Here is a 14,499-nt window from a genome sequence, read left to right on the forward strand (position 1 = left end):
AACACCTTAAAGTTTGTAAGGAACCAAAAGAGAGCCCCCATAGCCAAGATAATCCTAATCAAAAAGAACAAAGCCAGAGGCATTATGCTATCTAACCTCAAACTATACTACAAGGCTACAGTAATCAAAACAGCATGGTACTGGTATCCAAACAGAGATATAGACCAATGGAACAGAAAAGAGGCCTTGGAGGCAATGCCACACAACTACAACCATCTGATCTTTGACAAACATGACCAAAACATCACACACTGGGGATTCCCTGTTTAATAAATGGGGTTGGGAAAACTGGCTAGCCATGTGCAGAAAGCAGAAACTGGACCCCTTCCTGACACCTTACACTAAAATTAACTCCAGATGAATTAAAGACTTAAACATAAGACCTAACACCATAAAAACCCTAGAAGAAAACCTAGGCAAAAGCATTCAGGACATAGGCATAGGCAAGGACTTCATGACTAAAACACCAAAAGCATTGGCAACAAAAGCCAAAATAGACAAATGGGATCTAATTAAACTCTAGAGCTTCTGCACAGCAAAAGAAACAATCATTAAAGTGAACTGGCAACCAACAGAATGGGGAAAATTTTTTGCAATCTACCCATCTGACAAAGGGCTAATATCTGCTGATCATTTAAAAAATCTGGAGACAACAAATGCTGGAGAGGATGTGGAGAAATAGGAAAACTTTTACACTGTTGGTGGGAGTGTAAATTAGTTCAACCATTGTGGAAGACAGTATGGCAATTGCTCAAGGACCTAGAAATAGAAATTCCATTTTAACCAGCAATCTCATTACTGAGTATATACCCAAAGGATTAGAAATCGTTCTATTATAAATACACATGCACACATATGTTCATTGCAACACTGTTTACGATAGCAAAGACCTGGAACCAACCCAAATGCCCATCAATGATAGACTGGACAAGAAAAACATGGCACATTTACACCATGGAATCCTATGCAACCATAAAAAAGTATGAGTTCATGTCCTTTGTAGGGACATGGATGAATCTCAAAACCATCATTCTTAGCAAACTGACAAAAGAACAGAAAATCAAACACTGCATGTTCTCACTCATAGGTGGGTGTTGAACAATGGGAACAAATGGACACAGGGAGGGAGAATCACACACTAGGGTCCCTGAGAAGGGCAGGGGAGGGACAGTATCAGGGGTTGGGAGGTTGGGGAGGGATACATGGGGAGAAATGCCAGATATAGGTGATGGAGGGGATGAAGGCAGCAAACCACATTGCCATGTATGTACCTATACAACAATCCTGCATGATCGGCGCACGTACCCCAAAACCTAAAGTACAATTAAAAAAAAAAAAAGGAATGAAAGTAGGACCAGGAGACCATCACTTTATACTGCAAGCAGTGAAGGCCCCAAGCTCCGGTTTCCACAATATTTATTGAACACAATGGTAACTTTTATCTATAATGCAGGTGGTAAAATGGATCGGTGAAGAAAGGCTGTACATAAAACATAAAATTTATAGCAGTGGTGGTTTATGTGAGTTTCTGAAGAACTAAAAGTGTATGTTTATCAATAGATAGTGCAGTGGGAGTGGGCTTAGCAAGGAACCTACACGCCTGGTTACATTCCATGCTTCAAGGGAGTGTTATATCCTTGGGCACTATGATTAGAGTATTAGAGCTTGGGCCATTCTGTTCCTGGGAACATGCCTTCCTCCCCAGAGGTCTCTGCAGCCTTCCGCAGTTTATTATTCCTGATTTGATTTCTTTCTTTTTTTTTTTTTTTTTTTGAGACGGAGTTTCGCTCTTGTTACCCAGGCTGGAGTGCAATGGCGCGATCTCGGCTCACCACAACCTCCACCTCCTGGGTTCAGGCAATTCTCCTGCCTCAGCCTCCTGAGTAGCTGGGATCACAGGCACACGCCACCATGCCCAGCTAATTTTTTTGTATTTTTAGTAGAGACAAAGTTTCACCATGTTGGCCAGGATGGTCTTGATCTCTTGACCTCGTTGATCCACCCGCCTTGGCCTCCCAAAGTGCTGGGATTACAGGCTTGAGCCACTGCACCCGGCCCTGATTTCTTTTATACATTACTTATAACTAGTTTGTGGAGGCACACTGTAAACCCTACCTCCATTGCTACATCCCCCAACAGATACATAGTATCTCCCTTGACACATTCAGTGCAAGCCTACAGGTAAGTCGCTTCCTGTTATGTTACCTTCGGAGGAATTAAGTGGCAGAACATGTCTTCTTTTATTTTCCTTTTCAGAACAAGACCAATTGCATGAGTTGGAACACAGAGCTGGCAGCATTTGAGTCATAAACAACGATTAGTATTGCTGTCACCAGAGCCAGAGGGCATGACACCCAGGGGCCCAGCAATCTCACCCAAGTCAACTCCACCAACCCTTCTGGACACCCACTGTGTGTACAGTACGCTGCTAGGGACCAGGGTCATGACAACAAATAATACCACACTGTGCCCTTGAGAAGCTCACCTCTGCTAAGGGAAACAGGCACAGAAACCCACAATGATGGTAGAGAGGAAAAAGGACCATAGGACTGCGAGAGGGGTATAGGAGGAACCCAGAGGAGAAAATGGTTACATTTGTGTAAGAGAGTTGGTAAGGAAAGACATTAATAGAAAGGGCCTATCTGGTCGGCCTTGAAAGATGTGTAGGACCCATCTAGGGGGCATAGGTACACACCAGGCAGAGGTTACTGCATGGGTAAAGATCTGTAGGTGTGGCTTTTGGGATGGATTTCAAGTATTCTGGAATGAGGACAGCCATGGAGACAAGGGTAAGTGAAAGATTTAATAGATTTCATGCCAATAGCTCCACTTGAGTTTCTGATAAAAACTAGAACCCTTGGACTCTCTGATAACACTGATTAAGTTGTTTATGATTCCTCATAGAATATGAACTCACAGGAGGTCAGCAAAGGGGTGTGTCTGATCCTTTGCTACTGGCTACAGCTGCAACCCCGCCTCCTTGGCTGAATGACTGCTGTGCAGGGCAGGGAAGGGCCAGGCACACAGACCAGCAAACAGCAGCACACAACTGAAAGGAAAACTCAGAGGATACAGTCAAGGAAGAAAAGTGGCGATGGACCTCATCCCAAATTTGGCAGTGGAAACCTGGCTTCTCCTGGCTCTCAGCCTGGTGCTCCTCTATCTGTGAGTAACTATCCAGGCTCCTCTCCTCTGTTTCCTTGGAATTGGGGTGCTAATCAGGCCCCTTTTCCCTTATCTGCTTTGAAGATCAAAAGAGATGTTCAACGAGAAGTAGCTTAAGTGTTGGAAGCTACAAACACAGAGGTTATTGAGCATACGCAGCTCTATGAAAAAATAAGCATTTCTTCCATCCACCGTCTAATTTCGGTGACTAGGAGAGTTTCGGGACAGCATTTGGTGGTGGGAATGATCGATTAGCTTAGATTCAACCTAGACTAATCAATGAAAACACGGCAGAGGCTGATTACAAACTACTGAACATGACAGCCAGTGTGATCCTCATCCCCTTCCCAGGCTCTGGGGATTCTGGGAACAGGAGGGAGTGGCTTGGGTTTTTGTCTCATTATCTTGATTTTCTGGGTTCTGTGTCGGCTAAGAGAAATGTGTAGAACTATGGCCCCTTGGACCAGGTGGTTCCTGCTCCCCTGCCTTCCACTCCAGGATGTCATTTACGTAAGGCACCAGGGAACACCAAGACTTCATGGAAAGCTGACCCTTGGTTCTTCCCTCTTTCCTCTGCCACACCCTAGAAAAATCCGCTCTCTTCTATGACTCAATCCTCCACCCTGTCACACACAGAACTATTTATCTTACACTGATTAATCTCTAGAGAAAAGGAGACTTGGAGAAAGTTTTGAAGCTTTACTCTTTAATCTTTTTCCTCCAGTCTCTCGGAGGCTAGGATTAATATAGAGCTTTGTTTCTCACCTAATGGGAATATCTGCCAGCAGCCCAAAAAGGCAGGAGCCGTGAAAGCCAATTGGGATTTTACACATTTTTTCCCCTTTACATTACAGTACAGGAGGATGAATCCTCTCAGTGGTGGAATTCCTGGCATCCTAGAGCAGGTAGAGAGAAGAGTTACTTTCCACTGTGGGCAGTGGAGGCTCGACCCACCACATCTGACTTCTACCTCAAGTTGACTTTTATTAACAGTAGAGAGAACCACAATGACATACAAATAGAAATATAAACCTCATTTTCTCTCTTTCACAGAAAGCTAAGGAATTCAATGGGTTGTGGCAACATGGTTTCCATTTTCTAACATTTTAAACTGAATTGATATGGTTTAAATTCATTCATTTTTTAAACCAGAAATTTTGGGGGATAGACTATTTCCAGCATGTTCCTTCTGGATGATAGAGGGCTCTTAGTTTGGCAGTTGTGAAAATAAATGTGGGTAAAATAATCTCACTTTTCCAGACTAACGTCAGGAATATGAGTCCAATGCACAAATGTATATCTCTAAGACAAGACTGCATATGTCTTTTTAAATACACCTGCCTGACAGCTTCATACCTCCTTTTCTAATATACCTGCTTAGCAGGTTATCTTACACTCCCAGGGAAGGGAAATAAGCAAGACTGTGAGCCACTGATAATAGCAAAAGCATCCAGATAGGATCAGTATGAAGTGATAAAATATTCCTCAGCTCTCAGGGTACAACTCCAAAGAGATAGTCATGGGTCCGGGCTCCACAGTGGAGGTCACTCGAAGGGCAAACAGGTTGGCATCTCATCTGCTTCAAGCCTGGACACGGGCACCATCTGTGTCACTCTGTGTGTGGTCTGCCATGTTGTGGGGCTGTCACTACAGATTTAAGCAGCCAGGCATAGAATACCTTACTTAGCCTCAGACAATGCTGGTGCAGCCCAGGAGTCAGGAACTGTAGTGTAGACCATGTCCTCCTTAGGCCAACGCGATGATGTGCAATAGATGACTGGCTTTTCTGTTAGCCTCTTCCTTGGAACCAAAAGCAGCATTACTCTACCAAACAGAGGACAGCTGGAAAGAAACTAAAGACTTCGCCCAGCTCACCCTCTGCCTTGACATGGTACCATGTGAGTCTAGACACTCGCCAAGATCTTTCCTCAGGGGCCAGTGCTGCTGACACATTAACTCAATAGCTTGTCCTCACCTGAGAGGTCAGGTAACTTGTTTAAAGTTCAGGGCAGAGATTAGTGTCATTGATTTGCCATGGCTGTGCAAACAAAGGAGGGAACGGAAGTGGGAAAACCCAAGGCCACGCTGGTGTTGGCAGGTGGTGCACGCACTTCCACTAACTATTCTGGGGCAGGGACCATATGTGTGACTGGGCCTGCTCAAACTGTCCCTGCTGGGTCCTCGAAACTCCGCCCTTCATGTAATTTCTCAATTTTATTTTACCACATACTATGAGTCACTGGATTTTTACAAAATGTTTGGAACCTATACGGCCTTAAAGGCTGAACTCTAAAGAAGAGTAAACAAGGTCTTAATACAACTCTCTGGGACATTTAATCTCTACTTATATGCCATTCTGCATCTTTTGCTATCAACAGGAAGGTACCTGGACTTTAGAAGACCCCTCTCTGTCTTTTAGCTGAAAGCACATATGAGGCATGTGGATTCTTTTATGCACATCATCTTTGTCAGCCACATTTTTGGAGTTTGCCTCTCTGGAGCCAACCTTATGGCACTAGCAGCTCACAGCTGAATCAGAGTCTGGCAACCTCTTCCTTCAGCCTCCCTTCTTCCTCCAGTTTTCCATTCCTCAGTCACAACAGAGGGGGAAGTTCTACAAAGATCCAGAACCCTCAGTTGGAAGAGTTTGTACATGATTCATGAAAGATGAGTTGCAGGCAGGCCTGCCAAAGCGAATGCCAGGCTTTATGGGTTTTTCCTCAGAGATAGTTCCTGTACAGAGGCAATGAACTGACTGCTGTCTGACTGACCACCTTGAAAAAGATGAGTGTGCCTGGTACTGTGCTTCTCAGGTGAGTATTGCCTGAGAAGTATTAGTTGTTGGTTCTTCTGCACACCATCATTCAAGGACATATGGGTCAACCATCCTCCTCATTAACTCAAATCAACCAGATCATCTGACCACAGACACTGAGGTGTAGCTGAAAAGTGCCCACATTTCCATAAGGCCAACAGAAGCCATGAACACACTTGTCAATCTGTAGAAACAAGGACTCCATGACTCCTCCAAGGCCTCTCTGTGAATCAAGCTTTAAGAAGGGCCAGATCCTAAAATAGGGTCAGAGCTTAGAGGAAAGAAAAAGTGCAAAAGTCTCTGAGCAAATTGTAAGGGCAGTGTCACCACAGGCTTTTGGTGGTCCTCTGTCATAGAGTGGATGCAGTGATGCAAAATCTCACCATCGGTGCAGAAGACAAAAAAAGTCACCCTTTCTACCTAGGATGAGGATTCCCAAATCAGGGAAGAGTCCACTTACTAAATAGACATAAGGGAATGAAGTGCCCTGGAAGAATTCCCACCTTAATCTCTCAGGAGCACTCATGTTTGAGGACATTTATCAAGTATTCACTCCAGGACTGGGACCATGAAGACTTCAGCTGCTTTCAGTGAATCATTGAGATTTTGGGGTGTCTCAGAGTCAGGGAAGGACCCGATGAGTGAATGCGATTACTGACACTGGAGTTGCTGTTATTATTTATCATGTACATATTACCTCCCTCTCTTGACCATCCAAGTTCCTCAGTCAGTAACTGATCAGCCTCCCAATCTATAAAGTCACAATCCCTATGACCTGATTGCTGTTTCACTTCGTAGATATGGGACCCGTTCACATGGAATTTTTAAGAAACTGGGAATTCCAGGACCTGCACCTCTGCCTTTTGTTGGAAATGTTTTGTCCTATCGTCAAGTGAGTTGTTTGAGCTTCCTCTTTTGCTTCTTATGGTTGCGAACATCAGCTTAGCTCCATCAGTGAAAATGCCCGTCCTTGCGATGGAGTTCTGAGGCTTCACATTTTCAGAAATAGTGGGACTGGGCATGGTGGGTCATGCCTGTAATCTCAGCATTTTGTGAGGCCAAGGCTGGCAAATCACTTGAGTCCAGGAATTTGAGGCCAGCCTGCGCAACACAGTGAGATCTCTGTCTCAAGAAAGAAAAAATTACCTGGGCATGATATAGTAGCACAGGCCTGTAGTCCCAGCTACTCTGAATGCTGAGGTGGGAGGACTGCGTGAACTCAGGATGTCAAGGCTGCATTGATCATGCCACTGCACTCCAGGTTGGTCAACAGAGCAAAACTGTTTCAAAGAAAAAAAAAAGAAAAGAAACAACAAAAAGAAATGGTGTGTAGACTCCACCCAGAGCATGGCCAGGTTTACCCTGGGGCTTTCTTGCTAATTCTCATGAGCCTCGGGTTTGCCTCAGTTGAACAGCCCTGATCTCAAGTCGATCAGCACTTGATGTTCAAGACTTGATGTGCAAGACTCTGTGGCACCATAAATAGGATTTTCTTTTTGCTCCCTGCAGGTTCCCAGAAAGGTACAGTCATACTTACTTAATGTTAAGAGAAAAGCAGAAAGGGAGGCCCTGGTAGTGGCTCATTATCTGTGTGCACCAGATTCAAACTTGTCTCTTTGTAGCAAGAGCTCATGAGTGGCCTTCCCCCTCTCTTCATCCTGCAGTTTGGAAACTTTAGTTTATTGGGCAACTTAAGTATTCACCATCAGGAAATTTGCACCTACTTGAATTTTCTCAAGTACTGCTAAATTCTCTAGGTGTATTTCTATGGCTCTACTCCAGCTGTTATAACATCTTTTGCATATCTGAGAGAAAGAACAAGAGGGTTCTGCTTCACTTCTTTTCCTTCAAAGGCTGCACCCTATGGGTGAGTCTGAGCAGGGAGTGGATGTAACTGAGATGAGATGGTGGTTGTCTTATCAACCTCAGATACTTAAGCACAAAATAAATTCGATGTGTGTTTTTGTAACACAAAGATATGACCACTTATGAAAAATCATTAGAAAGGCAATAATTTGTCAAAATTATTAAATGTTTAATTTTACTGAACAGAATGTCATATGTGCCACATGGACTGTGAACTGTGGCCGAGCCTTTGTGGCTACCCTGGTCTGAGGCTCTGCCCAGGGTCTGGCCCATGGAGGAAAAGTCACAGCTCATGTCCAGATGGCCAGCAACAGCAAGCTGCTCTCTGGCCCAGATTTCCTATCCTGTGTACCTGAAGCTTGTTTCTAAGATTCTAACTCTCAGAGCTGAGGCCTCTGTTTTCTGATTAATGTTAGAGAATTCTACAAAATTTTCCCACAATAAAAGCAATAATCCCTTCTTCATCTTTCTCAGATCAACACTTGTAGTAGAATGACATTTCTGGGACCTATTTTACATAGTTAAAACATCACAGCTAAATCTCAGCCAGAGGGAAGTTTGCTTTTAAGTCTCAGAAGTGAAAACTCAAGAGCACACATTGTAATTTTCTGGGTGTGATGTCAAAAGGCAGCATTTCTCCAGTTTTTCTGTGTTAAGTTAGAAAACTGGAAAGGAAGTCCAGGCCTGCCTTACAAGAGCTCCTGAAGGAAGCACTAAACATGAAAAGTAACAACCAGTACCAGCTACTAGAAAAACATACCAAATTGTAAAAACCATTGACACTATGAAGAAACTGCATCAATTAACGGCAAAAAAAACAACCAGCTAGCATTAAAACTGCAGGATCAAATTAACACATAACAATATTAACCTTAAATTACTGAGGCATGGCCGGGCGCGGTGGCTCAAGCCTGTAATCCCAGCACTTTGGGAGGCCGAGGCGGGTGGATCACAAGGTCAGGAGATCGAGACCATCCTGGTCAATATGGTGAAACCCCGTCTCTACTAAAAATACAAAAAAATCAGCTGGGCATGGTGGCGCATGCCTGTAATCCCAGCTACTCAGGAGGCTGAGGCTGGAGAATTGCCTGAACCCAGGAGGCGGAGGTTGCGGTGAGCTGAGATCGCGCCATTGCACTCCAGTCTGGGTAACAAGAGCAAAACTCTGTCTCGGGAAAAAAAAAAAAAAAAAATTACTGAGGCATTTCTAACTATACCTCTATAACCAAAACCACAAGGAAGTTCACACAGCAGCTGGGCAGAGCACATGGCAGCTTAGCAACGTCTCTGCTGGCAGAGTATGACTAGGCTACCTCTTTGCTAGGCAGGGCATCTCTGAAAAAAGGCAGCTGCACATCAGGAACTTATAAATAAAGCCCCACCTTCCGAGGACAGAGCATCTGGGGAAAAAAAGGTGATTATGAGTTCCACTGCCACAGACTTAAACATACCTGCCCAGCAGCTCTGAATGGAGTAACAGCTCAGCACTTGAGCTCCTCTAAGGGACAGACTGTCTCCTCAAGCAGCTCCCCAACCCCCGTATATCCAAAGAGACACCTCATAAAGGAGAGCTAAGGCTGACATCTGATGGGTATCCTTCTGGGACAACTATAACAGAAGAAGAAAATGACAGCAACTGCTACTGTTCTACAGCCCCCACAGGAGATCCCCAGTCAAGCAGGGTCTGGAGTGAACCACCAGCAGTCCTATAGCAGAAGGGCCTGTTAGAAGGAAAACTAAAAAACAGAAAGAAATAACTTCATCATCAAAAAAAGGATGTCCAATCACAGACCCCATCTAAAAGTCACCAACTACAAAAATGACAGGTAGATAAGTCCACAAAGATGGGAAGAAACCAGCACAAAAAGGATGAAAACACCCAAAACCAGAATGCCTCTCCTCCTCCAAGGGATCACAACTCCTCACCAGCAAGGGATCAAGGCTGGATGGAGAATTAGTCTGATGATGAATTGACAGAAACAGCCTTCAGAAAGTGGGTAAGAACAAACTTCACAGTGCTAAAATAACATGTTCTAATCCAATGCAAAGAAACTAAGAAAAAGGGTTTGACGAAATGCTAACTAGAATAAACAGCTTAGAGAAGAATATAAATGAACTGATAAAGCTGAAAAACACAGCACGAGAACTTTGCGAAGCATACACAAATTTCAATAGCCAAATCAACCAAGCAGAAGAAAGGATATCAGAGACTGAAGATCAACTCAATGAAATAAAACAAGAGGCAATATTAGAAAAAAACAAGAGTAAAAAAGAAATGAACAAACCCTCCAAGAAATATCAGTTTATGTGAAAAGACTTAATCTATGTTGGATAGGTGTAGCTGAATGTGATGGAGAGAATAAATCCAAGCTGGAAAACACGCTTCAGGATATTATCCAGGAGAACTTCCCAACTTAGCTAGGCAGGCCAATATTCAAGTCCAGGAAATACAGGGAATGCCACAAAGATATTCCTCAAGAAGAGCAACTCCAAGGAACATAATCATCAGATTCACCAGGGTTGAAATAAAGGAGAAAATGCTAAGGGCAGCCAGAGAGAAAGGTCAGGTTACCCACAAAGGGAAGCCCATCATACTCACAGGGGATTTCTGGGAAGAAACCCTACAAGCCAGAAGAGAGTAGGAGGCAATATTCAAAATCCTTAAAGAAAAGAACTTTCAACCTAGAATTTCATATCCAGCCAAACTAAGCTTCATAAGTGAATGAGAAATAAAACCTTTTACAAACAAGCAATTGCTCAGGGATTTCATCACCACCAGGCTTGCCTTACAAGACTCCTGAAGGAAGCACTAAACATAGAAAGGAACAACCAGTACCACCCACTCCAAAAACATACCAAATGGTAAAGACCATCAACACAATGAAGAAACTGTGTCAACTAATGGCCATAACAACCAGCTAGCATCAAAATGGCAGGATCAAATTCACATATAATGATATTAACCTTAAATGTAAATGGACTAACTGCTCCAATCAAAACAAAATGACTGGCATATTTGATAAAAAGTCAAAACTCATCAGTGTGCTGTACCCAGCAAAACTATCTGACATGCAAGGATACACATAGGCTCAAAATAAAGGGATGTAGGAACATTTACCAAGGAAATGAAGAGCAAACAAAAGCAGGAGTTGCAATCCTAGTCTCTGATAAAATAGACTTTAAACAAACAGATCAAAAGAGACAAAGAAAGGAATTACATAATGGTAAAAGGATCAATGCAACAAGAAGAGCTAATGATCCTAAATATATACACACCCAATACAGGAGCACCCGGATACATAAAGCAAGTTCTTAATGACTACAAAGAGACTTAGACTCCCGCACAATAATATTGGGAGACTTTAACACTCCATTGTCAATATTAGACAGATCAACAAGACAGAAAATTAACAAGGATATCCAAGACTTGAACTCAGATATGGACCAAGAAAACCTAATAGACATTTACGAATTGCTTCATCCCAAATCCACAGAATATACATTCTTCTCAGCACCACATCACATCTACTCTAAAACTGACCACAAAATTGGAAGTAAATCACTCCTCAGCAAATACAAAAGAACAGAAATCATAACAAACAGTCTCTCAGACCACAGGGCAATCAAATTAGAACTCAGGATTAAGAAACTAACTCAGGGTCAGGCACGGTGGCTCAAGCCTGTAATCCCAGCACTTTGGGAGGCCGAGGTGGGTGGATCATGAGGTCAACAGATCAAGACCATCCTGGTCAACATGGTGAAACCCCGTCTCTACTAAAAATTACAAAAAATTAGCTGGGCACAGTGGCGCGTGCCTGTAATCCCAGCTACTCAGGAGGCTGAGGCAGGAGAATTGCCTGAACCCAGGGGGCGGAGGTTGCAGTGAGCCGAGATCGCGCCATTGCACTCGAGCCTGGGTAACAAGAGCGAAACTTCGTCTCAAAAAAATAAAATAAAATAAAAAAAGAAACTAACTCAGAACTGTACAACTTTGAACAACTGGCTCTTGAATGTCGACTACATAAAGAATGAAATGAAGGCAGAAATAAAGATGTTCTTCGAAACCAGTGAGAACAAGGACACAATGTACCAGAATGTCTGGGACACATTTAAAGCATTGTCTAGAGGAAAATTTTAACAATAAATGTCCATATGAGAAGCAAGGAAATATCTAAAATCGACACCCTATCATCAAAATTGAAAGAGCTAAAGGAGCAAGATCAAAAGCTAGCAGAAGACGAGAAATAACTAAGATCATGGCAGAACTGAAGAAGATAAGAGACAGCAAAAAACCCTTCAAAAAGTAAATCCAGGAGCTGGTTTTTTAAAACAATCAACAAAATAGATCGAACTCTAGACAGACTAATTTAAAAAAAAAGAGAGAGAGAGAAAAGAATCAAATAAATACAATAAAAAAAAAATAAAGGGGATATCACCACCTATCCCACAGAAATACAAACTACCATCAGAGATTACTAAACACCTCTATGCACATAATCCAGTATATCTAGTAGAAATTGACAAATTCCTGGACACTTACACTCTCCCAAGACTAAACCAGGAAGAAGTCGAATCCCTGAATAGACCAATAACAAGGTCTGAAATTGAGGCAGCAATTAACAGCCTACCAACCAAAAACTATCAGGACCATATAGGTTCACAGCTGAATTCTACCAGAGGTACAAAGAGGAACTGGTACCATTCTTTCTAAAACTATTCCAAACAATACAAAAAAAGGGAATCCTTCCTAACTCATTTTATGAGACCAACATCATCCTGATATCAAAACCTGGCAGAGACACAACTGAAAAAGAAAATATCAGGCCAATATCCATGATAAACATTGATGCAAAAATCCTCAATAAAATATTGGTAAAACGAATCCAACAGCACATCAAAAAGCTTATCCATCACGATCAAGTTGGCTTCGTCCCTGGCATACAAGACTGGTTCAACATACACAAATCTATAAATGTAATCCACCACATAAAGAGAACCAAAGACAAAAACCACATGCTTGTCTTAATTGATGCAAAGGTCTTTGACAAAATTAAACAGCCCTTTATGCTAAAAACTCTCAATAAACTAGGTATCAATGGAACATATCTCAAAATAGTAAGAGCTATTTATGAAAGATTCACAGCAAATACCATACTGAATGGGCAAAAATTGGAAGCATTCCCTTTGAAAACCAGCACAAGACAAGGATGGCCTCTCTCACCACTCCTATTCAATACAATACTGAAAGTTCTGGCCAGGGCAATCAGGCAAAAGAAAGAAATGAGGGGTTTTCAATTAGGAAAAGAGGGAGTCAAATTGTCTCTATCTGCAAATGACATGATTGTATATTTAGAAGACCTCATCATCTCAGCCCAAAAATTCCTTAAGCTGATAAGCAACTTCAGCAAAGACTCAGGAGACAAAATCAATGTGCAAAAATCAAAAGCATTCCTATACACCAATAACAGATAAACAAGAGAGCCAAATAATGAGGGAACTCCTATTCACAATTGCTACAAAGAGAATAAAATACACAGGAATACAACTAAAAAGGGATGTGAAGGACCTCTTCAAGGAGAACTACAAACTACTGTAGCTCAAGGAAATAAGAGAGGACACAGAGAAACATTCCATGCTCATGGTTAGGAAGAATCAATTCCATGAAAATGGCCATACTGCCCAAGTAATTTGTAGATTCAACGTGATCCTTATCAAGCTACCATTGACTTTCTTTACATAATTGGAAAAAACCACCTTAAACTTCATATGGAACCAAAAAAGAGCCCACATAGCCAAGACAATCCTAAGGGGAAAAAAAAAAAAAAAAAGCTGGAGGCTTCACACTACCTGACTTCAAACTATACTACAAGGCTACAGTAATCAAAACAGCATGGTACTGGTACCAAAACAGAGATATAGACCAATGGAACAGAACAGAGGCCTTGGAGGCAATGCCACACATCTACAACCATCTGATCTTTGACAAACCTGACAAAAATAAGCAATGGGGAAAGGACTCCATGTTTAATAAATGGTGTTGGGAAAACTGGCTAGCCATGTGCAGAAAGCAGAAACTGGACCCCTTTCTGTCACCTTATATTAAAATTGACTCCAGATGGGTTAAGGATTTAAACATAAAACCTAGCATCATAAAAACACTAGAAGAAAACATAGGCGAAAACCATCCAGGACATAAGCATAGGCAAGGACTTCATGACTAAAGCACCAAAAGCAATGGCAACAAAAGCCAAGACAGACAAGTGGGATCTAATTAAAATGCAGAGCTTCTGTACAGCTAAAGAAACAACCAGTAGAGTGAAGCAGCAACCAACAGAATGGGAAAAAAAATTTTGCAGCCTACCCATCTGACAAAGGGCTAACACCCAGAATCTACCAAGAACTAACACAGATTTGCAAGAAAAATCAAGCAACCCCATTCAAAAATGGTCGAAGGATATGAATGGACACTTTTCAAAAGAAGACATATATGAGGTTAACAAACATATGAGAAAATGCTCATCATCACTGGTCATTAGAGAAATGCTAATCAAAACCACATTGAGATACCATCTCATGCCAATTAGAATGGCTATTGTTAAAAAATCTGGAGACAACAGATGCTGGAGAGGATGTGGAAGAAAAAGGAACACTCT

The 14,499-nt window shown here is 42.2% G+C and overlaps 2 protein-coding genes across 3 annotated transcripts in view; one reads left to right on the plus strand and one right to left on the minus strand.

Annotated features, from left to right (window-relative positions):
- Positions 1 to 1,399: 1,399 nt before the first annotated feature.
- The window catches only part of LOC100406412 (zinc finger and SCAN domain-containing protein 25), an 85,546-nt gene continuing 72,446 nt past the window's right edge, over positions 1,400 to 14,499 (minus strand). The window contains exon 7 of the mRNA XM_054248268.2: positions 1,400 to 7,260. Within this exon, the coding sequence (XP_054104243.1) occupies positions 7,247 to 7,260 (14 nt within the window). The 3' untranslated portion in view covers positions 1,400 to 7,246. The remainder of the gene's footprint in view (positions 7,261 to 14,499) is intronic.
- The window catches only part of CYP3A90 (cytochrome P450, family 3, subfamily A, polypeptide), a 35,434-nt gene continuing 23,917 nt past the window's right edge, over positions 2,983 to 14,499 (plus strand). Inside the window, exons 1-2 of one of the 2 annotated variants that reach the window (NM_001204443.1) lie at positions 3,095 to 3,165; positions 6,779 to 6,872. In NM_001204443.1, coding sequence (NP_001191372.1) covers positions 3,095 to 3,165; positions 6,779 to 6,872 — 165 coding nt within the window. Of the gene's footprint in view, positions 3,166 to 6,778; positions 6,873 to 14,499 lie in introns of both variants that reach the window. The other variant, XM_017964632.4, reaches the window with a different exon arrangement.

This window comes from Callithrix jacchus, chromosome 2 (genome assembly GCF_049354715.1).
Source record: "Callithrix jacchus isolate 240 chromosome 2, calJac240_pri, whole genome shotgun sequence".
Lineage (NCBI taxonomy): Eukaryota > Metazoa > Chordata > Mammalia > Primates > Cebidae > Callithrix > Callithrix jacchus.